Source organism: Dendrobates tinctorius, unplaced genomic scaffold, assembly GCF_039654945.1.
Source record: "Dendrobates tinctorius isolate UK_male_01 unplaced genomic scaffold, ASM3965494v1 ptg000230l, whole genome shotgun sequence".
Classification (NCBI taxonomy): Eukaryota; Metazoa; Chordata; class Amphibia; order Anura; family Dendrobatidae; genus Dendrobates; species Dendrobates tinctorius.
Window position 1 is genome coordinate 10,024,688 of NW_027361897.1, and position 25,904 is coordinate 10,050,591.

The window sequence follows — 25,904 nt, forward strand, 5'->3', positions numbered from 1 at the left end:
GTAAATTATCTTAAAAAGAACCAGAAAGGTCCTCTACGTGATCACAACCACCAGCATTTGTGTTATTGTTAATAAATACCCTGCTTTTTCATCTCTTTATTGTGTAAACACCTAAATGCAGATTAAAAAAAAAATTATAAATAGTGATGAGCGGACTTTTTTGGAAAACGTTCAACAATCTCAAATTTGGCAGGAAAGCAGCTCATTTGTATTTGTGTTTAGATTTATGAGCATTTTCCCTTAAAACTTGCAATATTCCAGGAACAGTTCAGTAAATGACCGTGATTCCGCTAATGCTTTGTTACGACTTTTTCTTGGATAGCGGTGCTGAATTTTGAGTGGGGGGGTCTTTAATGAGGGGATTTAATGGGGAGAGGTCAGAGAAGCAACTGACTGTTTTTCATTATTTTCTTTTTCAAATTTTTTTCTTTTTTATAATAACTTACAATGTGTAGATTCTGGCAGCCAATCACAGCACAAATACCATCCACAATGTCCAGACACAAGTGCTTCTGCAATTGGCTGCCAAAATCACATGTCCCTCTCCTTATAAAAAGTGAAGATGTTGTTGGGTGTGTCCCGATTTTGTCAGTGTAACAGAAGTGAGAGGCTTCTTCTATGGCTGTTGCAAGTTGTCAGATAGTTAGAAATGCAGCGTATTGTCAGCTACTTAAGTTGTATAGAATCCTGTGTAAAATCAACCTTCCGTTATCTAAAATGATTGTGCTAATAGTTAGGAGGCCACATTTCCTATTTACAATAATTTGGAATAATATTGTCGTCCAGGAAGGAGGCTACATTTCCTAATGTACATCGTTTGGACTAACATTGTGGTGCAGGCAGGATGCCATAATTCCTAATAAAAATTCTTTGGGCTAATATTGTGGTGCAGGCAGAAGACCACATTTCCCAGTCATGATGTTCTGGGCTAATATTGTGGTGCCAGCAAGACTCCATGTTTCCTAATCAAACTTGCTTCGGCTAAAAATTTTTGGTTTGAAAAGGAGGCCTCATTTCTTTATCTAAATTATTTGTGCTAATATGGTGTTACAGAGAGGTCTTCATATTTCAGAATCTAAATCCTTTCAGCTAATAGTGTGGTCCTGACACCAGCCTGCACTTTTTAATCTCAATCCTTTTTGACAATAGTTTAGTTCATACACATTAAATCTTCTGTTCTATTATTGAAGTGCACGCAGGAGGCAGGAGACCATATTTTCTAATCTAAATTGTTTGTGCTACTATTGTGGTGCAGGCAGGAGGCCACATTTCCTAAACTAAATCGTTTGTGCTAATATTCTGGTGCAGGCATAATGCTACATTTCCTATTCTAAATCATTTGTACCAATATTCTGGTGCAGTCAGGAGGCCATATTTCCTAATGTAAATTGTGCTAAAATTCTCATGCAGGCAGGAGGACACATGTTCCAATCTAATATTAGCTGAATATTGATTATTATTAGTCAAACAAAACATTAATAATTATTATGTAGATTAAAACCCTGTAACAGAAACCCATCAGCATCTCATTATTGTGGTGTCAATACACCTGACAAAGGCATCCTATTACCATATAAAACCCCTTAACATTTTGGACTTAATGGGGAAGGAACCAAAGTAACTCCAGTCCATTAAGATTTTCTTACAAAAAAAACTATTGTTTGAGTTAACCTTAGTTGTAGAAAATATGAAAATGTGGATTAATTTAACATCTATGCAAACAAAATGATGTGAGATCACTGAATAAGATTTCATCAGTTCGAAAATATACCTGAGCAGACAACTCCAACATCTTCATTATGTCCACAGTTATGTACTGTAAATGGTTGGTGTAGGCAGTCCCATACGCGTTGTTCATTGCCGGTGCATTGCACGTCATCCAATACAATTACTCCTTGTCCTTGGCCAAATGCAGCACTGCCATTAAATGCAATAGCTTGGCCACAATTTAACTGCCGGCATACAACTTGTGCAGCATTCAGATCAAAATAATCATCACACACAGTTCCCCATGCTCCATTATAGAGGACTTCTACACGACCGTTACATTGACCATTGCCATTTACCAGTCGTAAAGACAAGTCTGAACCTAAAAATAAGGAGAATGATCATTTCTAAAAACATTTTATTGTAAATTATCTTAAAAGGGAACCAGACAGGTCCCCTCTGTCCTCCCAACCACCAGCATTTGTATTATTGTTACTAAATACCCTGCCTATTCAGCCTTTTATAGTGTTTAACAACTAAATACAGATTTTAAAATTTTTTTCATAAATACTGATGAGCGGACATTTTCAGAAAACGTTCAACAATCTCAAATTTGGCATGAATGCAGCTTATTGGGACTTGTGTACAGATTTTCGAGCATTTTCCCTTAAACCCGGCAAAATTCCGGGAACAGTTCAGTAATTGAAAGGGATTTCACTAATGCTTTGTTAGGACTTTGTCTTGAAGAGTGGTAATGAATTTTGAGTGGGGGGTCTTTAATGAGGGGATTTAATGGGGAGAGGTCAGAGGAGCGACGGCCTGTTTATCTTTCTTTCTTTTTTAATTTTTTTTCTTCTTTATATTAACTTAATGTATGCAGATTCAGGCAGCCAATCACAGCACAAAAACCATCCACAATGACCAAACATAAGTGCTTCTGCTATTGGCTGCCAAAATCACATGTCCCTCTACATATAAAAAGCGAATATGTTTTTTGGGTGTCGTGATTTTGTCAGTGTAAAGGTACTGTCATGCTTAGCAATGCACCAGCGATCCCGACCAGCGATATGACGGGGTCAGGATCGCTGTTGCATCGCTAAGTGGTCGCTAGGGAGCTGCCACACAGGCAGATCTCACCAGCGAGATCGATGGGGTCGGGGGTCGCTACTTACCTGTCAGACGAGGCGATGAAGACGTCCTCCTGCCCGCATCCACGCGTCGCTCGTCTCTCCACAGGAAGCGCCGCAGGAAGCTGACGACGAGAAACAGTCCTGGACGTTCTCACGCGATCAGCGATAACCAGCGGGGGAGCGGGTCGTAGGTAAGTATCAGACATAGCAATATCGCTATAACGTCACAAGTTATAGCTATATTGCTAGTGATATCGCTAAGTATGACAGTACCTTAGCAGTAGAGAGGCTGCTTCTATGGCTGTTGCAAGTTGTCAGATAGTTAGAAATGCAGTTTATTGTCAGCTACTTCAGTCAAATAGGATACTGTGTAAAATCAACCTTCCATCATCTAAAATGATTGTGCTAATAGTTTGGTGCAGGCAGGAGGCCACATTTCCTAATGAAAATCGTTTGGACTAACATTGTGGTGCAGGCAGGTGGCCATATTTCCTAATTAAAATTGTTTGGTCAAATATTGTGGTGCAGGCAGAAGGCCACATTTCCCAATCATGATGTTTTGGGCTAATATTGTGGTGCCAGCAATAGTCCATGTTTCCTAATCAAACTTGTATGGGCTGAAATTTTGTGGTTCAAAAAGGAGACCACATTTCTTTATCTAAATTATTTGTGCTAATATATATTTTTACAGGCAGTTTGTCATATTTCATAATCTAAATCCTTTCAGCTAATAGTGTGGTCCAGACAACAGCCTACATTTTTTAATCTCAATCATTTCTTACAAAAGTTTGGTCCATACACACTAAATCTTCTATTTTATTATTGCAGTGCACGCAGGAGGCAGAAGGCCACATTTCCTAATCTAAATCGTTTGTGCTAATATTCTGGTGCAGGCAGGAGGCCACATTTCCTAATCTAAATTGTGCTAAAATTCTAATGCAGGCAGGAGGACACATGTCCTAATCTAATATTAGCTGAATATTGGTTATTAATAGTCAAACATAACATTTATAATTATTATGTGGAATAAAACACTGTAACAGAAACCCATCAGCATCTCATTATTGTGGTTTCAATACAACTCACAAAGGCATCCTACTACCACATAAAACCCCTTAACATTTTGGATTTAATGGAGAAGGAACCAAAGTACCTCCAGTCCATTAAGATTTTCTTAAAACATAAAATATTTATTGTTTGAGTTACCCTTAGTTGTAGAAAATATGAAAATGTGGATTAATTTAACATCTATGCAAACAAAATGATGTGAGATCAATGAATAAGATTTCATCATTTTGAAAATATACCTGAGCAGACAACTCCAACATCTTCATTATGTCCACAGTTATGTACTGTAAATGGTTGGTGTAGGCAGTTCCATACGCGTTGTTCATTGCCGGTGCATTGCACATCATCCAATACAATTACTCCTTGTCCTTGGCCAAATGCAGCACTGCCATTAAATGCAAGAGCTTGGCCACAATTTAACTGCCGGCATACAACTTGTGCAGCATTCAGATCAAAATAATCATCACACACAGTTCCCCATGCTCCATTATAGAGGATTTCTACACGACCGTTACATTGACCATTGCCATTTACCAGTCTTAAAGACAAGTCTGAACCTAGAGAACCTAAAAAAAAGGAGAATGGTCATTTCTAAAAACATTTTATTGTAAATTATCTTAAAAAGAACCAGAAAGGTCCTCTACGTGATCACAACCACCAGCATTTGTGTTATTGTTAATAAATACCCTGCTTTTTCATCCCTTTATAGTGTAAACATCTAAATGCAGATTAAAAAAAAAATTATAAATAGTGATGAGCGGACTTTTTTGGAAAACGTTCAACAATCTCAAATTTGGCAGGAAAGTAGCTCATTTGTATTTGTGTTTAGATTTATGAGCATTTTCCCTTAAAACTTGCAATATTCCGGGAACAGTTCAGTAAATGACCGTGATTCCGCTAATGCTTTGTTACGACTTTTTCTTGCATAGTGGTGCTGAATTTTGAGTGGGGGAGTCTTTAATGAGGGGATTTAATGGGGAGAGGTCAGAGAAGCAACTGACTGTTTTTCATTTTTTTCTTTTTCAAATTTTTTTCTTCTTTATAATAACTTACAATGTGTAGATTCTGGCAGCCAATCACAGCACAAATACCATCCACAATGTCCAGACACAAGTGTTTCTGCAATTGGCTGCCAAAATCACATGTCCCTCTCCTTATAAAAAGTGAAGATGTTGTTGGGGGTGTCCCGATTTTGTCAGTGTAACAGAAGTGAGAGGCTTCTTCTATGGCTGTTGCAAGTTGTCAGATAGTTAGAAATGCAGCTTATTGTCAGCTACTTAAGATGTATAGAATCCTGTGTAAAAATCAACCTTCCGTTATCTAAAATGATTGTGCTAATAGGTAGGAGGCCACATTTCCTAATTACAATAATTTGGATTAATATTGTCGTCCAGGAAGGAGGCTACATTTCCTAATGAACATCGTTTGGACTAACATTGTGGTGCAGGCAGGATGCCATAATTCCTAATAAAACTTCTTTGGGCTAATATTGTGGTGCAGGCAGAAGACCACATTTCCCAGTCATGATGTTCTGGGCTAATATTTTGGTGCCAGCAAGACTCCATGTTTCCTAATCAAACTTGCTTCGGCTAAAAATTTTTGGTTTGAAAAGGAGGCCTCATTTCTTTATCTAAATTATTTGTGCTAATATGGTGTTACAGGCAGGTCTTCATATTTCAGAATCTAAATCCTTTCAGCTAATAGTGTGGTCCTGACACCAGCCTGCACTTTTTAATCTCAATCCTTTTTGACAATAGTTTAGTTCATACACACTAAATCTTCTGTTCTATTATTGAAGTGCACGCACGAGGAAGCAGACCATATTTCCTAATCTAAATTGTTTGTGCTACTATTGTAGTGCAGGCAGGAGGCCACATTTCCTAATCTAAATCGTTTGTGCTAATATTCTGGTGCAGGCATAATGCTACATTTCCTATTTTAAATCATTTGTGCCAATATTCTGGTGCAGTCATGAGGCCATATTTCCTAATCTAAATTGTGCTAAAATTCTCATGCAGGCAGGAGGACACATGTTCCAATCTAATATTAGCTGAATATTGATTATTATTAGTCAAACAAAACATTAATAATTATTATGTAGATTAAAACCCTGTAACAGAAACCCATCAGCATCTCATTATTGTGGTGTCAAAACACCTGACAAAGGCATCCTATTACCATATAAAACCCCTTAACATTTTGGACTTAATGGGGAAGGAACCAAAGTACCTCCAGTCCATTAATATTTTCTTATAAAAAAAACTATTGTTTGAGTTAACCTTAGTTGTAGAAAATATGAAAATGTGGATTAATTTAACATCTATGCAAACAAAATGATGTGAGATCACTGAACAAGATTTCATCATTTCGAAAATACACCTGAGCAGACAACTCCAACATCTTCATTATGTCCACAGTTATGTACTGTAAATGGTTGGTGTAGGCAGTCCCATACGCGTTGTTCATTGCCGGTGCATTGCACATCATCCAATACAATTACTCCTTGTCCTTGGCCAAATGCAGCACTGCCATTAAATGCAAGAGCTTGGCCACAATTTAACTGCTGGCATACAACTTGTGCAGCATTCAGATCAAAATAATCATCACACACAGTTCCCCATGCTCCATTATAGAGGATTTCTACACGACCGTTACATTGACCATTGCCATTTACCAGTCGTAAAGACAAGTCTGAACCTAAAAATAAGGAAAATGGTCATTTCTAAAAACATTTTATTGTAAATTATCTTAAAAGGGAACTAGACAGGTCCCCTCTGTCCTCCCAACCACCAGCATTTGTATTATTGTTACTAAATACCCTGCCTATTCAGCATTTTTTAGTGTTTAACAACTAAATACAGATTTTAAATTTTTTTTTATAAATACTGATGAGCCGACATTTTCAAAAAACGTTCAACAATCTCAAATTTGGCATGAATGCAGCTCATTGGGATTTGTGTACAGATTTTCGAGCATTTTCCCTTAAACCCGGCAAAATTCCGGGAACAGTTCAGTAATTGAAAGGGATTTCACTAATGCTTTGTTAGGACTTTGTCTTGAAGCGTGGTAATGAATTTTGAGTGGGGGGTCTTTAATGAGGGGATTTAATGGGGAGAGGTCAGAGGAGCGACGGCCTGTTTTTCTTTCTTTCTTTTTTAATTTTTTTTCTTCTTTATATTAACTTAATGTATGCAGATTCAGGCAGCCAATCACAGCACAAATACCATCCACAATGACCAGACATAAGTGCTTCTGCTATTGGCTGCCAAAATCACATGTCCCTCTACATATAAAAAGCGAATATGTTTTTTGGGTGTCGTGATTTTGTCAGTGTAAAGGTACTGTCACGCTTAGCGATGCACCAGCGATCCCGACCAGCGATATGACGTGGTCAGGATCGCTGGTGCATCGCTAAGTGGTCGCTAGTGAGCTGCCACACAGGCAGATCTCACCAGCGAGATCGATGGGGTCGGGGGTCGCTACTTACCTGTCAGACGAGGCGATGAAGACGTCCTCCTGCCCGCGTCCACGCGTCGCTCGTCTCTCCACAGGAAGCGCCGCAGGAAGCTGACGATGAGAAACAGTCCTGGACGTTCTCACTCGATCAGCGATAACCAGCGGGGGGGCGGGTCTTAGGTAAGTATCAGACATAGCAATATCGCTATAACGTCACAAGTTATAGCTATATTGCTAGTGATATCGCTAAGTATGACAGTACCTTAGCAGTAGAGAGGCTGCTTCTATGGCTGTTGCAAGTTGTCAGATAGTTAGAAATGCAGTTTTTTGTCAGCTACTTCAGTCATATAGGATCCTGTGTAAAATCAACCTTCCATCATCTAAAATGATTGTGCTATTAGTTTGGTGCAGGCAGGAGGCCACATTTCCTTATCACAATAACTTGGATTAATATTGTGGTGCAGGAAGGAGGCTACATTTCCTAATGAAAATCGTTTGGACTAACATTGTGGTGCAGGCAGGTGGCCATATTTCCTAATTAAAATTGTTTTGTCAAATATTGTGGTGCAGGCAGAAGGCCACATTTCCCAATCATGATGTTTTGGGCTAATATTGTGGTGCCAGCAATAGTCCATGTTTCCTAATCAAACTTGTATGGGTCTGAAATTTTGTGGTTCAAAAAGGAGACCACATTTCTTTATCTAAATTATTTGTGCTAACATGGTTTTACAGACAGTTTGTCATATTTCATAATCTAAATCCTTTCAGCTAATAGTGTGGTCCAGACAACAGCCTACATTTTTTAATCTCAATCATTTCTTACAAAAGTTTGGTCCATACACACTAAATCTTCTATTTTATTATTGCAGTGCATGCAGGAGGCAGAAGGCCACATTTCCTAATCTAAATCGTTTGTGCTAATATTCTGGTGCAGGCAGGAGGCCACATTTCCTAATCTAAATTGTGCTAAAATTCTAATGCAGGCAGGAGGACACATGTCCTAATCTAATATTAGCTGAATATTGGTTATTAATAGTCAAACATAACATTTATAATTATTATGTGGAATAAAACACTGTAACAGAAACCCATCAGCATCTCATTATTGTGGTTTCAATACAACTCACAAAGGCATCCTGCTACCACATAAAACCCCTTAACATTTTGGATTTAATGGAGAAGGAACCAAAGTACCTCCAGTCCATTAAGATTTTCTTAAAACATAAAATATTTATTGTTTGAGTTACCCTTAGTTGTAGAAAATATGAAAATGTGGATTAATTTAACATCTATGCAAACAAAATGATGTGAGATCAATGAATAAGATTTCATCATTTTGAAAATATACCTGAGCAGACAACTCCAACATCTTCATTATGTCCACAGTTATGTACTGTAAATGGTTGGTGTAGGCAGTCCCATACGCGTTGTTCATTGCCGGTGCATTGCACATCATCCAATACAATTACTCCTTGTCCTTGGCCAAATGCAGCACTGCCATTAAATGCAAGAGCTTGGCCACAATTTAACTGCCGGCATACAACTTGTGCAGCATTCAGATCAAAATAATCATCACACACAGTTCCCCATGCTCCATTATAGAGGATTTCTACACGACCATTACATTGACCATTGCCATTTACCAGTCTTAAAGACAAGTCTGAACCTAGAGAACCTAAAAAAAAGGAGAATGGTCATTTCTAAAAAGATTTTATTGTAAATTATCTTAAAAAGAACCAGAAAGGTCCTCTACGTGATCACAACCACCAGCATTTGTGTTATTGTTAATAAATACCCTGCTTTTTCATCCCTTAATAGTGTTTAACACCTAAATGCAGATTAAAAAAAAAATTATAAATAGCGATGAGCGGACTTTTTTGGAAAACATTCAACAATCTCAAATTTGGCAGGAAAGCAGCTCATTTGTATTTGTGTTTAGATTTATGAGCATTTTCCCTTAAAACTTGCAATATTCCGGGAACAGTTCAGTAAATGACCATGATTCCGCTATCGCTTTGTTAGGACTTTTTCTTGAACAGCGGTGCTGAATTTTGAGTGGGGGTCTTTAATGAGGGGATTTAATGTGGAGAGGTCAGAGAAGCAACTGACTGTTTTTCATTTCTTTCTTTTTCAATTTTTTTTCTTCTTTATATTAACTTACAATGTGTAGATTCTGGCAGCCAATCACAGCACAAATACCATCCACAATGTCCAGACACAAGTGCTTCTGCAATTGGCTGCCAAAATCACATGTCCCTCTCCTTATAAAAAGCGAAGATGTTGTTGGGGGTGTCGCGATTTTGTCAGTGTAACAGAAGTGAGAGGCTTCTTCTATGGCTGTTGCAAGTTGTCAGATAGTTAGAAATGCAGCTTATTGTCAGCTACTTAAGTTGTATAGAATCCTGTGTAAAATCAACCTTCCGTTATCTAAAATGATTGTGCTAAGAGTTAGGAGGCCACATTTCCTAATTACAATAATTTGGATTAATATTGTCGTCCAGGAAGGAGGCTACATTTCCTAATGAACATCGTTTGGACTAACATCTTGCTTGGGCTAAAAATTTTAGGTTTAAAAAGGAAGCCTCATTTCTTTATCTAAATTATTTGTACTAATATGGTGTTACAGGCAGGTCTTCATATTTCAGAATCAAAATCCTTTCAGCTAATAGTGTGGTCCTGACACCAGCCTGCACTTTTTAATCTCAATCCTTTTTGACAATAGTTTAGTTCATACACACTAAATCTTCTGTTCTATTATTGAAGTGCACGCAGGAGGCAGGAGACCATATTTTCTAATCTAAATTGTTTGTGCTACTATTGTGGTGGAGGCAGGAGGCCACATTTCCTAAACTAAATCGTTTGTGCTAATATTCTGGTGCAGGCATAATGCTACATTTCCTATTCTAAATCATTTGTGCCAATATTCTGGTGCAGTCAGGAGGCCATATTTCCTAATCTAAATTGTGCTAAAATTCTCATGCAGGCAGGAGGACACATGTTCCAATCTAATATTAGCTGAATATTGATTATTATTAGTCAAACAAAACATTAATAATTATTATGTAGATTAAAACCCTGTAACAGAAACCCATCAGCATCTCATTATTGTGGTGTCAATACACCTGACAAAGGCATCCTATTACCATATAAAACCCCTTAACATTTTGGACTTAATGGGGAAGGAACCAAAGTACCTCCAGTCCATTAAGATTTTCTTACAAAAAAAACTATTGTTTGAGTTAACCTTAGTTGTAGAAAATATGAAAATGTGGATTAATTTAACATCTATGCAAACAAAATGATGTGAGATCACTGAATAAGATTTCATCATTTCGAAAATATACCTGAGCAGACAACTCCAACATCTTCATTATGTCCACAGTTATGTACTGTAAATGGTTGGTGTAGGCAGTCCCATACGCGTTGTTCATTGCCGGTGCATTGCACGTCATCCAATACAATTACTCCTTGTCCTTGGCCAAATGCAGCACTGCCGTTAAATGCAATAGCTTGGCCACAATTTAACTGCCGGCATACAACTTGTGCAGCATTCAGATCAAAATAATCATCACACACAGTTCCCCATGCTCCATTATAGAGGACTTCTACACGACCGTTACATTGACCATTGCCATTTACCAGTCGTAAAGACAAGTCTGAACCTAAAAATAAGGAGAATGGTCATTTCTAAAAACATTTTATTGTAAATTATCTTAAAAGGGAACCAGACAGGTCCCCTCTGTCCTCCCAACCACCAGCATTTGTATGATTGTTACTAAATACCCTGCCTATTCAGCCTTTTATAGTGTTTAACAACTAAATACAGATTTAAAAATTTTTTTTATAAATACTGATGAGCGGACATTTTCAGAAAACGTTCAACAATCTCAAATTTGGCATGAATGCAGCTCATTGGGATTTGTGTACAGATTTTCGAGCATTTTCCCTTAAACCCGGCAAAATTCCGGGAACAGTTCAGTAATTGAAAGGGATTTCACTAATGCTTTGTTAGGACTTTGTCTTGAAGAGTGGTAATGAATTTTGAGTGGGGGGTCTTTAATGAAGGGATTTAATGGGGAGAGGTCAGAGGAGCGACGGCCTGTTTTTTTCTTTCTTTTTTAATTTTTTTTCTTCTTTATATTAACTTAATGTATGCAGATTCAGGCAGCCAATCACAGCACAAATACCATCCACAATGACCAGACATAAGTGCTTCTGCTATTGGCTGCCAAAATCACATGTCCCTCTACATATAAAAAGCGAATATGTTTTTTGGGTGTCGTGATTTTGTCAGTGTAAAGGTACTGTCACGCTTAGCGATGTACCAGCGATCCCGACCAGCGATATGACGGGGTCAGGATCGCTGGTGCATCGCTAAGTGGTCGCTAGTGAGCTGCCACACAGGGAGATCTCACCAGCGAGATCGATGGGGTCGGGGGTCGCTACTTACCTGTCAGACGAGGCGATGAAGACATCCTCCTGCCCGCATCCACGCGTCGCTCATCTCTCCACAGGAAGCGCCGCAGGAAGCTGACGACGAGAAACAGTCCTGGACGTTCTCATGCGATCAGCGATAACCAGCGGGGGAGCGGGTCGTAGGTAAGTATCAGACATAGCAATATCGCTATAACGCACAAGTTATAGCTATATTGCTAGTGATATCGCTAAGTATGACAGTACCTTAGCAGTAGAGAGGCTGCTTCTATGGCTGTTGCAAGTTGTCAGATAGTTAGAAATGCAGTTTATTGTCAGCTACTTCAGTCAAATTGGATCCTGTGTAAAATCAACCTTCCATCATCTAAAATGATTGTGCTAACAGTTTGGTGCAGGCAGGAGGCCACATTTCCTTATCACAATAACTTGGATTAATATTGTGGTGCAGGAAGGAGGCTACATTTCCTAATGAAAATCGTTTGGACTAACATTGTGGTGCAGGCAGGTGGCCATATTTCCTAATTAAAATTGTTTGGTCAAATATTGTGGTGCAGGCAGAAGGCCACATTTCCCAATCATGATGTTTTGGGCTAATATTGTGGTGCCAGCAATAGTCCATGTTTCCTAATCAAACTTGTATGGGTCTGAAATTTTGTGGTTCAAAAAGGAGACCACATTTCTTTATCTAAATTATTTGTGCTAACATGGTTTTACAGACAGTTTGTCATATTTCATAATCTAAATCCTTTCAGCTAATAGTGTGGTCCAGACAACAGCCTACATTTTTTAATCTCAATCATTTCTTACAAAAGTTTGGTCCATACACACTAAATCTTCTATTTTATTATTGCAGTGCATGCAGGAGGCAGAAGGCCACATTTCCTAATCTAAATCGTTTGTGCTAATATTCTGGTGCAGGCAGGAGGCCACATTTCCTAATCTAAATTGTGCTAAAATTCTAATGCAGGCAGGAGGACACATGTCCTAATCTAATATTAGCTGAATATTGGTTATTAATAGTCAAACATAACATTTATAATTATTATGTGGAATAAAACACTGTAACAGAAACCCATCAGCATCTCATTATTGTGGTTTCAATACAACTCACAAAGGCATCCTGCTACCACATAAAACCCCTTAACATTTTGGATTTAATGGAGAAGGAACCAAAGTACCTCCAGTCCATTAAGATTTTCTTAAAACATAAAATATTTATTGTTTGAGTTACCCTTAGTTGTAGAAAATATGAAAATGTGGATTAATTTAACATCTATGCAAACAAAATGATGTGAGATCAATGAATAAGATTTCATCATTTTGAAAATATACCTGAGCATACAACTCCAACATCTTCATTATGTCCACAGTTATGTACTGTAAATGGTTGGTGTAGGCAGTCCCATACGCGTTGTTCATTGCCGGTGCATTGCACATCATCCAATACAATTACTCCTTGTCCTTGGCCAAATGCAGCACTGCCATTAAATGCAAGAGCTTGGCCACAATTTAACTGCCGGCATACAACTTGTGCAGCATTCAGATCAAAATAATCATCACACACAGTTCCCCATGCTCCATTATAGAGGATTTCTACACGACCATTACATTGACCATTGCCATTTACCAGTCTTAAAGACAAGTCTGAACCTAGAGAACCTAAAAAAAAGGAGAATGGTCATTTCTAAAAAGATTTTATTGTAAATTATCTTAAAAAGAACCAGAAAGGTCCTCTACGTGATCACAACCACCAGCATTTGTGTTATTGTTAATAAATACCCTGCTTTTTCATCCCTTAATAGTGTTTAACACCTAAATGCAGATTAAAAAAAAATTATAAATAGCGATGAGCGGACTTTTTTGGAAAACATTCAACAATCTCAAATTTGGCAGGAAAGCAGCTCATTTGTATTTGTGTTTAGATTTATGAGCATTTTCCCTTAAAACTTGCAATATTCCGGGAACAGTTCAGTAAATGACCGTGATTCCGCTATCGCTTTGTTAGGACTTTTTCTTGAACAGCGGTGCTGAATTTTGAGTGGGGGTCTTTAATGAGGGGATTTAATGTGGAGAGGTCAGAGAAGCAACTGACTGTTTTTCATTTCTTTCTTTTTCAATTTTTTTTCTTCTTTATATTAACTTACAATGTGTAGATTCTGGCAGCCAATCACAGCACAAATACCATCCACAATGTCCAGACACAAGTGCTTCTGCAATTGGCTGCCAAAATCACATGTCCCTCTCCTTATAAAAAGCGAAGATGTTGTTGGGGGTGTCGCGATTTTGTCAGTGTAACAGAAGTGAGAGGCTTCTTCTATGGCTGTTGCAAGTTGTCAGATAGTTAGAAATGCAGCTTATTGTCAGCTACTTAAGTTGTATAGAATCCTGTGTAAAATCAACCTTCCGTTATCTAAAATGATTGTGCTAAGAGTTAGGAGGCCACATTTCCTAATTACAATAATTTGGATTAATATTGTCGTCCAGGAAGGAGGCTACATTTCCTAATGAACATCGTTTGGACTAACATCTTGCTTGGGCTAAAAATTTTAGGTTTAAAAAGGAGGCCTCATTTCTTTATCTAAATTATTTGTACTAATATGGTGTTACAGGCAGGTCTTCATATTTCAGAATCAAAATCCTTTCAGCTAATAGTGTGGTCCTGACACCAGCCTGCACTTTTTAATCTCAATCCTTTTTGACAATAGTTTAGTTCATACACACTAAATCTTCTGTTCTATTATTGAAGTGCACGCAGGAGGCAGGAGACCATATTTTCTAATCTAAATTGTTTGTGCTACTATTGTGGTGCAGGCAGGAGGCCACATTTCCTAAACTAAATCGTTTGTGCTAATATTCTGGTGCAGGCATAATGCTACATTTCCTATTCTAAATCATTTGTGCCAATATTCTGGTGCAGTCAGGAGGCCATATTTCCTAATCTAAATTGTGCTAAAATTCTCATGCAGGCAGGAGGACACATGTTCCAATCTAATATTAGCTGAATATTGATTATTATTAGTCAAACAAAACATTAATAATTATTATGTAGATTAAAACCCTGTAACAGAAACCCATCAGCATCTCATTATTGTGGTGTCAATACACCTGACAAAGGCATCCTATTACCATATAAAACCCCTTAACATTTTGGACTTAATGGGGAAGGAACCAAAGTACCTCCAGTCCATTAAGATTTTCTTACAAAAAAAACTATTGTTTGAGTTAACCTTAGTTGTAGAAAATATGAAAATGTGGATTAATTTAACATCTATGCAAACAAAATGATGTGAGATCACTGAATAAGATTTCATCATTTCGAAAATATACCTGAGCAGACAACTCCAACATCTTCATTATGTCCACAGTTATGTACTGTAAATGGTTGGTGTAGGCAGTCCCATACGCGTTGTTCATTGCCGGTGCATTGCACGTCATCCAATACAATTACTCCTTGTCCTTGGCCAAATGCAGCACTGCCATTAAATGCAATAGCTTGGCCACAATTTAACTGCCGGCATACAACTTGTGCAGCATTCAGATCAAAATAATCATCACACACAGTTCCCCATGCTCCATTATAGAGGACTTCTACACGACCGTTACATTGACCATTGCCATTTACCAGTCGTAAAGACAAGTCTGAACCTAAAAATAAGGAGAATGGTCATTTCTAAAAACATTTTATTGTAAATTATCTTAAAAGGGAACCAGACAGGTCCCCTCTGTCCTCCCAACCACCAGCATTTGTATGATTGTTACTAAATACCCTGCCTATTCAGCCTTTTATAGTGTTTAACAACTAAATACAGATTTTAAAAATTTTTTTATAAATACTGATGAGCGGACATTTTCAGAAAACGTTCAACAATCTCAAATTTGGCATGAATGCAGCTCATTGGGATTTGTGTACAGATTTTCGAGCATTTTCCCTTAAACCCGGCAAAATTCCGGGAACAGTTCAGTAATTGAAAGGGATTTCACTAATGCTTTGTTAGGACTTTGTCTTGAAGAGTGGTAATGAATTTTGAGTGGGGGGTCTTTAATGAAGGGATTTAATGGGGAGAGGTCAGAGGAGCGACGGCCTGTTTTTTTCTTTCTTTTTTAATTTTTTTTCTTCTTTATATTAACTTAATGTATGCAGATTCAGGCAGCCAATCACAGCACAAATACCATCCACAATGACCAGACATAAGTGCTTCTGCTATTGGCTGCCAAAATCACATGTCCCTCTACATATAAAAAGCGAATATGTTTTTTGGGTGTCGTGATTTTGTCAGTGTAAAGGTACTGTCACGCTTAGCGATGTACCAGCGATCCCGACCAGCGATATGACGGGGTCAGGATCGCTGGTGCATCGCTAAGTGGTCGCTAGTGAGCTGCCACACAGGGAGATCTCACCAGCGAGATCGATGGGGTCGGGGGTCGCTACTTACCTGTCAGACGAGGCGATGAAGACATCCTCCTGCCCGCATCCACGCGTCGCTCATCTCTCCACAGGAAGCGCCGCAGGAAGCTGACGACGAGAAACAGTCCTGGACGTTCTCATGCGATCAGCGATAACCAGCGGGGGAGCGGGTCGTAGGTAAGTATCAGACATAGCAATATCGCTATAACGTCACAAGTTATAGCTATATTGCTAGTGATATCGCTAAGTATGACAGTACCTTAGCAGTAGAGAGGCTGCTTCTATGGCTGTTGCAAGTTGTCAGATAGTTAGAAATGCAGTTTATTGTCAGCTACTTCAGTCAAATTGGATCCTGTGTAAAATCAACCTTCCATCATCTAAAATGATTGTGCTAATAGTTTGGTGCAGGCAGGAGGCCACATTTCCTTATCACAATAACTTGGATTAATATTGTGGTGCAGGAAGGAGGCTACATTTCCTAATGAAAATCGTTTGGACTAACATTGTGGTGCAGGCAGGTGGCCATATTTCCTAATTAAAATTGTTTGGTCAAATATTGTGGTGCAGGCAGAAGGCCACATTTCCCAATCATGATGTTTTGGGCTAATATTGTGGTGCCAGCAATAATCCATGTTTCCTAATGAAACTTGTATGGGCTGAAATTTTGTGGTTCAAAAAGGAGACCACATTTCTTTATCTAAATTATTTGTGCTAATATGGTTTTACAGGCAGTTTGTCATATTTCATAATCTAAATCCTTTCAGCTAATAGTGTGGTCCAGACAACAGCCTACATTTTTTAATCTCAATCATTTCTTACAAAAGTTTGGTCCATACACAATAAATCTTCTATTTTATTATTGCAGTGCATGCAGGAGGCAGAAGGCCACATTTCCTAATCTAAATCGTTTGTGCTAATATTCTGGTGCAGGCAGGAGGCCACATTTCCTAACCTAAATTGTGCTAAAATTCTAATGCAGGCAGGAGGACACATGTCCTAATCTAATATTAGCTGAATATTGGTTATTAATAGTCAAACATAACATTTATAATTATTATGTGGAATAAAACACTGTAACAGAAACCCATCAGCATCTCATTATTGTGGTTTCAATACAACTCACAAAGGCATCCTACTACCACATAAAACCCCTTAACATTTTGGATTTAATGGAGAAGGAACCAAAGTACCTCCAGTCCATTAAGATTTTCTTAAAACATAAAATATTTATTGTTTGAGTTACCCTTAGTTGTAGAAAATATGAAAATGTGGATTAATTTAACATCTATGCAAACAAAATGATGTGAGATCAATGAATAAGATTTCATCATTTTGAAAATATACCTGAGCAGACAACTCCAACATCTTCATTATGTCCACAGTTATGTACTGTAAATGGTTGGTGTAGGCAGTCCCATACGCGTTGTTCATTGCCGGTGCATTGCACATCATCCAATACAATTACTCCTTGTCCTTGGCCAAATGCAGCACTGCCATTAAATGCAAGAGCTTGGCCACAATTTAACTGCCGGCATACAACTTGTGCAGCATTCAGATCAAAATAATCATCACACACAGTTCCCCATGCTCCATTATAGAGGATTTCTACACGACCATTACATTGACCATTGCCATTTACCAGTCTTAAAGACAAGTCTGAACCTAGAGAGCCTAAAAAAAAGGAGAATGGTCATTTCTAAAAACGTTTTATTGTAAATTATCTTAAAAAGAACCAGAAAGGTCCTCTACGTGATCACAACCACCAGCATTTGTGTTATTGTTAATAAATACCCTGCTTTTTCATCCCTTTATAGTGTAAACACCTAAATGCAGATTAAAAAAAAAAATTATAAATAGTGATGAGCGGACTTTTTTGGAAAACGTTCAACAATCTCAAATTTGGCAGGAAAGCAGCTCATTGGGATTTGTGTACAGATTTTCGAGCATTTTCCCTTAAACCCGGCAAAATTCCGGGAACAGATCAGTAATTGAAAGGGATTTCATTAATGCTTTGGTAGGACTTTGTCTTGAAGAGTGGTAATGAATTTTGAGTGGGGGGTCTTTAATGGGGGGATTTAATGGGGAGAGGTCAGAGGAGCGACGGACTGTTTATCTTTCTTTATTTTTTAAAATTTTTTCTTCTTTATATTAACTTAATGTGTGTAGATTCAGGCAGCCCATCACAGCACAAATACCATCCACAATGTCCAGACACAAGTGCTTCTGCAATTGGCTGCCAAAATCACATGTCCCTCTCCTTATAAAAAGTGAAGATGTTGTTGGGGGTGTCCCGATTTTGTCAGTGTAACAGAAGTGAGAGGCTTCTTCTATGGCTGTTGCAAGTTGTCAGATAGTTAGAAATGCAGCTTATTGTCAGCTACTTAAGTTGTATAGAATCCTGTGTAAAATCAACCGTCCGTTATCTAAAATGATTGTGCTAATAGTTAGGAGGCCACATTTCCTAATTACAATAATTTGGAATAATATTGTCGTCCAGGAAGGAGGCTACATTTCCTAATGAACATCGTTTGGACTAACATTGTGGTGCAGGCAGGATGTCATAATTCCTAATAAAAATTCTTTGGGCTAATATTGTGGAGCAGGCAGAAGACCACATTTCCCAGTCATGATGTTCTGGGCTAATATTGTGTTGCCAGCAAGACTCCATGTTTCCGAATCAAACTTGCTTCGGCTAAAAATTTTTGGTTTGAAAAGGAGGCCTCATTTCTTTATCTAAATCATTTGTGCTAATATGGTGTTACAGGCTGGTCTTCATATTTCAGAATCTAAATCCTTTCAGCTAATAGTGTGGTCCTGACACCAGCCTGCACTTTTGAATCTCAATCCTTTTTGACAATAGTGTAGTTCATACACACTAAATCTTCTCTTCTATTATTGAAGTGCACGCAGGAGGCAGGAGACCATATTTCCTAATCTAAATTGTTTGTGCTACTATTGTGGTGCAGGCAGGAGGCCACATTTCCTAATCTAAATCGTTTGTGCTAATATTCTGGCGCAGGCATAATGCTACATTTCCTATTCTAAATCATTTGTGCCAATATTCTGGTGCAGTCAGGAGGCCATATTTCCTAATCTAAATTGTGCTAAAATTCTCATGCAGGCAGGAGGACACATGTCCCAATCTAATATTAGCTGAATATTGATTATTATTACTCAAACATAACATTAATAATTATTATGTAGATTAAAACCCTGTAACAGAAACCCTTCAGCATCTCATTATTGTTTTGTCAATACACCTGACAAAGGCATCCTATTACCATATAAAACCCCTTAACATTTTGGACTTAATGGGGAAGGAACCAAAGTACCTCCAGTCCATTAATATTTTCTTATAAAAAAAACTATTGTTTGAGTTAACCTTAGTTGTAGAAAATATGAAAATGTGGATTAATTTAACATCTATGCAAACAAAATGATGTGAGATCACTGAATAAGATTAAATCATTTTGAAAATATACCTGAGCAGACAACTCCAACATCTTCATTATGTCCACAGTTATGTACTGTAAATGGTTGGTGTAGGCAGTCCCATACGCGTTGTTCATTGCCGGTGCATTGCACATCATCCAATACAATTACTCCTTGTCCTTGGCCAAATGCAGCACTGCCATTAAATGCAAGAGCTTGGCCACAATTTAACTGCCGGCATACAACTTGTGCAGCATTCAGATCAAAATAATCATCACACACAGTTCCCCATGCTCCATTATAGAGGATTTCTACACGACCATTACATTGACCATTGCCATTTACCAGTCTTAAAGACAAGTCTGAACCTAGAGAACCTAAAAAAAGGAGAATGGTCATTTCTAAAAACATTTTATTGTAAATTATCTTTAAAAGAACCAGAAAGGTCCTCTACGTGATCACAACCACCAGCATTTGTGTTATTGTTAATAAATACCCTGCCTTTTCATCCCTTTATAGTGTTTAACACCTAAATGCAGATTAAAAAAAAAATTATAAATAGTGATGAGCGGACTTTTTTGGAAAACGTTCAACAATCTCAAATTTGGCAGGAAAGCAGCTCATTGGGATTTGTGTACAGATTTTCGAGCATTTTCCTTTAAACCCGGCAAAATTCCGGGAACATTTCAGTAATTGAAAGGGATTTCATTAATGCTTTGGTAGGACTTTGTCTCGAAGAGTGGTAATGAATTTTGAGTGGGGGGTCTTTAATGGGGGGATTTAATGGGGAGAGGTCAGAGGAGCGACGGACTGTTTATCTTTCTTTATTTTTTAAAATTTTTTCTTCTTTATATTAACTTAATGTGTGTAGATTCAGGCAGCCCATCACAGCACAAATACCATCCACAATGACCAGACATAAGTGTTTCTGCAATTGGCTGCCAAAATCACATGTCCCTCTCCATATAAAAAGCGAATATGTTGTGTGGGTGTCGTGATGTTGTCAGTGTAACAGTAGAGAGAGGTTGCTTCTATGGCTGTTGCAAGTTGTCAGATAGTTAGAAATGCAGTTTATTGTCAGCTACTTCAGTTATATAGGATCCTGTGTAAATTCAACCTTCCATCATCTAAAATGATTGTGCTAATAGTTTGGTGCAGGCAGGAGGCCACATTTCCTTATCACAATAACTTGGATTAATATTGTGGTGCAGGAAGGAGGCTACATTTCCTAATGAAAATCGTTTGGACTAACATTGTGGTGCAGGCAGGTGGCCATATTTCCTAATTAAAATTGTTTGGTCAAATATTGTGGTGCAGGCAGAAGGCCACATTTCCCAATCATGATGTTTTGGGCTAATATTGTGGTGCCAGCAATAGTCCATGTTACCTAATCAAACTTGTATCGGCTGAAATTTTGTGGTTCAAAAAGGAGACCACATTTCTTTATCTAAATTATTTGTGCTATTATGGTTTTACAGGCAGTTTGTCATATTTCATAATCTAAATCCTTATAGCTAATAGTGTGGTCCAGACAACAGCCTACATTTTTTAATCTCAATCATTTCTTACAAAAGTTTGGTCCATACACACTAAATCTTCTATTTTATTATTGCAGTGCACGCAGGAGGCAGAAGGCCACATTTCCTAATCTAAATCGTTTGTGCTAATATTCTGGTGCAGGCAGGAGGCCACATTTCCTAATCTAAATTGTGCTAAAATTCTAATGCAGGCAGGAGGACACATGTCCTAATCTAATATTAGCTGAATATTGGTTATTAATAGTCAAACATAACATTTATAATTATTATGTGGAATAAAACACTGTAACAGAAACCCATCAGCATCTCATTATTGTGGTTTCAATACAACTCACAAAGGCATCCTACTACCACATAAAACCCCTTAACATTTTGGATTTAATGGAAAAGGAAGAGAAGTACCTCCAGTCCATTAAGATTTTCTTAAAACATAAAATATTTATTGTTTGAGTTACCCTTAGTTGTAGAAAATATGAAAATGTGGATTAATTTAACATCTATGCAAACAAAATGATGTGAGATCAATGAATAAGATTTCATCATTTTGAAAATATACCTGAGCAGACAACTCCAACATCTTCATTATGTCCACAGTTATGTACTGTAAATGGTTGGTGTAGGCAGTCCCATACGCGTTGTTCATTGCCGGTGCATTGCACATCATCCAATACAATTACTCCTTGTCCTTGGCCAAATGCAGCACTGCCATTAAATGCAAGAGCTTGGCCACAATTTAACTGCCGGCATACAACTTGTGCAGCATTCAGATCAAAATAATCATCACACACAGTTCCCCATGCTCCATTATAGAGGATTTCTACACGACCATTACATTGACCATTGCCATTTACCAGTCTTAAAGACAAGTCTGAACCTAGAGAACCTAAAAAAAGGAGAATGGTCATTTCTAAAAACATTTTATTGTAAATTATCTTAAAAAGAACCAGAAAGGTCCTCTACGTGATCACAACCACCAGCATTTGTGTTATTGTTACTAATTACCCTGCTTTTTCATCCCTTTATAGTGTAAACACCTAAATGCAGATTAAAAAAAAAATTATAAATAGTGATGAGCGGACTTTTTTGGAAAACGTTCAACAATCTCAAATTTGGCAGGAAAGCAGCTCATTTGTATTTGTGTTTAGATTTATGAGCATTTTCCCTTAAAACTTGCAATATTCCGGGAACAGTTCAGTAAATGACCGTGATTCCGCTAATGCTTTGTTACGACTTTTTCTTGGATAGCGGTGCTGAATTTTGAGTGGGGGGGTCTTTAATGTGGGGATTTAATGGGGAGAGGTCAGAGAAGCAACTGACTGTTTTTCATTTTTTTCTTTTTCAAATTTGTTTCTTCTTTATAATAACTTACAATGTGTAGATTCTGGCAGTCAATCACAGCACAAATACCATCCACAATGTCCAGACACAAGTGCTTCTGCAATTGGCTGCCAAAATCACATGTCCCTCTCCTTATAAAAAGTGAAGATGTTGTTGGGGGTGTCCCGATTTTGTCAGTGTAACAGAAGTGAGAGGCTTCTTCTATGGCTGTTGCAAGTTGTCAGATAGTTAGAAATGAGGCTTATTGTCAGCTACTTAAGTTGTATAGAATCCTGTGTAAAATCAACCTTCCGTTATCTAAAATGATTGTGCTAATAGTTAGGAGGCCACATTTCCTAATTACAATAATTTGGAATAATATTGTCTTCCAGGAAGGAGGCTACATTTCCTAATGAACATCGTTTGGACTAACATTGTGGTGCAAGCAGGATGTTATAATTCCTAATAAAAATTCTTTGGGCTAATATTGTGGAGCAGGCAGAAGACCACATTTCCCAGTCATGATGTTCTGGGCTAATATTGTGGTGCCAGCAAGACTCCATGTTAACTAATCAAACTTGCTTCAGCTAAAAAATTTTGGTTTGAAAAGGAGGCCTCATTTCTTTATCTAAATTATTTGTGCTAATATGGTGTTACAGGCAGGTCTTCATATTTCAGAATCTAAATCCTTTCAGCTAATAGTGTGGTCCTGACACCAGCCTGCACTTTTTAATCTCAATCCTTTTTGACAATAGTTTAGTTCATACACACTAAATCTTCTCTTCTATTATTGAAGTGCACGCAGGAGGCAGGAGACCATATTTCCTAATCTAAATTGTTTGTGCTACTATTGTGGTGCAGGCAGGAGGCCACATTTCCTAATCTAAATCGTTTGTGCTAATATTCTGGCGCAGGCATAATGCTACATTTCCTATTCGAAATCATTTGTGCCAATATTCTGGTGCAGTCAGGAGGCCATATTTCCTAATCTAAATTGTGCTAAAATTCTCATGCAGGCAGGAGGACACATGTCCCAATCTAATATTAGCTGAATATTGATTAATATTAGTCAAACATAACATTAATAATTATTATGTAGATTAAAACCCTGTAACAGAAACCCTTCAGCATCTCATTATTGTTTTGTCAATACACCTGACAAAGGCATCCTATTACCATATAAAACCCCTTAACATTTTGGACTTAATGGGGAAGGAACCAAAGTACCTCCAGTCCATTAATATTTTCTTATAAAAAAAACTATTGTTTGAGTTAACCTTAGTTGTAGAAAATATGAAAATGTGGATTAATTTAACATCTATGCAAACAAAATGATGTGAGATCACTGAATAAGATTAAATCATTTTGAAAATATACCTGAGCAGACAACTCCAACATCTTCATTATGTCCACAGTTATGTACTGTAAATGGTTGGTGTAGACAGTCCCATACGCGTTGTTCATTGCCGGTGCATTGCACATCATCCAATACAATTACTCCTTGTCCTTGGCCAAATGCAGCACTGCCATTAAATGCAAGAGCTTGGCCACAATTTAACTGCCGGCATACAACTTGTGCAGCATTCAGATCAAAATAATCATCACACACAGTTCCCCATGCTCCATTATAGAGGATTTCTACACGACCATTACATTGACCATTGCCATTTACCAGTCTTAAAGACAAGTCTGAACCTAGAGAACCTAAAAAAAGGAGAATGGTCATTTCTAAAAACATTTTATTGTAAATTATCTTTAAAAGAACCAGAAAGGTCCTCTACGTGATCACAACCACCAGCATTTGTGTTATTGTTAATAAATACCCTGCCTTTTCATCCCTTTATAGTGTTTAACACCTAAATGCAGATTAAAAAAAAAATTATAAATAGTGATGAGCGGACTTTTTTGGAAAACGTTCAACAATCTCAAATTTGGCAGGAAAGCAGCTCATTGGGATTTGTGTACAGATTTTCGAGCATTTTCCTTTAAACCCGGCAAAATTCCGGGAACATTTCAGTAATTGAAAGGGATTTCATTAATGCTTTGGTAGGACTTTGTCTCGAAGAGTGGTAATGAATTTTGAGTGGGGGGTCTTTAATGGGGGGATTTAATGGGGAGAGGTCAGAGGAGCGACGGACTGTTTATCTTTCTTTATTTTTTAAAATTTTTTCTTCTTTATATTAACTTAATGTGTGTAGATTCAGGCAGCCCATCACAGCACAAATACCATCCACAATGACCAGACATAAGTGTTTCTGCAATTGGCTGCCAAAATCACATGTCCCTCTCCATATAAAAAGCGAATATGTTGTGTGGGTGTCGTGATGTTGTCAGTGTAACAGTAGAGAGAGGTTGCTTCTATGGCTGTTGCAAGTTGTCAGATAGTTAGAAATGCAGTTTATTGTCAGCTACTTCAGTTATATAGGATCCTGTGTAAATTCAACCTTCCATCATCTAAAATGATTGTGCTAATAGTTTGGTGCAGGCAGGAGGCCACATTTCCTTATCACAATAACTTGGATTAATATTGTGGTGCAGGAAGGAGGCTACATTTCCTAATGAAAATCGTTTGGACTAACATTGTGGTGCAGGCAGGTGGCCATATTTCCTAATTAAAATTGTTTGGTCAAATATTGTGGTGCAGGCAGAAGGCCACATTTCCCAATCATGATGTTTTGGGCTAATATTGTGGTGCCAGCAATAGTCCATGTTACCTAATCAAACTTGTATCGGCTGAAATTTTGTGGTTCAAAAAGGAGACCACATTTCTTTATCTAAATTATTTGTGCTATTATGGTTTTACAGGCAGTTTGTCATATTTCATAATCTAAATCCTTATAGCTAATAGTGTGGTCCAGACAACAGCCTACATTTTTTAATCTCAATCATTTCTTACAAAAGTTTGGTCCATACACACTAAATCTTCTATTTTATTATTGCAGTGCACGCAGGAGGCAGAAGGCCACATTTCCTAATCTAAATCGTTTGTGCTAATATTCTGGTGCAGGCAGGAGGCCACATTTCCTAATCTAAATTGTGCTAAAATTCTAATGCAGGCAGGAGGACACATGTCCTAATCTAATATTAGCTGAATATTGGTTATTAATAGTCAAACATAACATTTATAATTATTATGTGGAATAAAACACTGTAACAGAAACCCATCAGCATCTCATTATTGTGGTTTCAATACAACTCACAAAGGCATCCTACTACCACATAAAACCCCTTAACATTTTGGATTTAATGGAAAAGGAAGAGAAGTACCTCCAGTCCATTAAGATTTTCTTAAAACATAAAATATTTATTGTTTGAGTTACCCTTAGTTGTAGAAAATATGAAAATGTGGATTAATTTAACATCTATGCAAACAAAATGATGTGAGATCAATGAATAAGATTTCATCATTTTGAAAAT

At 37.6% G+C, this 25,904-nt stretch overlaps 3 protein-coding genes across 3 annotated transcripts in view; all 3 read right to left on the reverse strand.

Annotated features, from left to right (window-relative positions):
- LOC141059749 (uncharacterized) overlaps positions 1-9,169 on the reverse strand; it is a 95,165-nt gene extending 85,996 nt beyond the window's left edge. The window contains 5 exon segments of the mRNA XM_073555883.1: positions 1,772-2,083; positions 4,145-4,471; positions 6,291-6,602; positions 8,710-9,036; positions 9,157-9,169. Coding sequence (XP_073411984.1) covers positions 1,772-2,083; positions 4,145-4,471; positions 6,291-6,602; positions 8,710-9,036; positions 9,157-9,169 — 1,291 coding nt within the window.
- A 1,519-nt stretch (positions 9,170-10,688) lies between these two features.
- LOC141059750 (scavenger receptor cysteine-rich domain-containing protein DMBT1-like) lies at positions 10,689-18,004 on the reverse strand. The gene is made up of 5 exons (XM_073555884.1): positions 17,992-18,004; positions 17,545-17,871; positions 15,123-15,434; positions 13,128-13,439; positions 10,689-11,023 (listed from the first exon to the last, which is right to left on the reverse strand). The coding sequence occupies exons 1-5, from the start codon at positions 18,002-18,004 to the stop codon at positions 10,689-10,691; spliced, it is 1,299 nt and encodes a 432-aa protein (XP_073411985.1).
- The window catches only part of LOC141059751 (scavenger receptor cysteine-rich domain-containing protein DMBT1-like), a 29,891-nt gene continuing 21,987 nt past the window's right edge, over positions 18,001-25,904 (reverse strand). The window contains exons 14-17 of the mRNA XM_073555885.1: positions 23,865-24,176; positions 21,727-22,038; positions 19,683-20,000; positions 18,001-18,023 (exon numbers count right to left, since the gene is read on the reverse strand). Of these exons, the coding sequence (XP_073411986.1) occupies positions 18,001-18,023; positions 19,683-20,000; positions 21,727-22,038; positions 23,865-24,176 (965 nt within the window). The remainder of the gene's footprint in view (positions 18,024-19,682; positions 20,001-21,726; positions 22,039-23,864; positions 24,177-25,904) is intronic.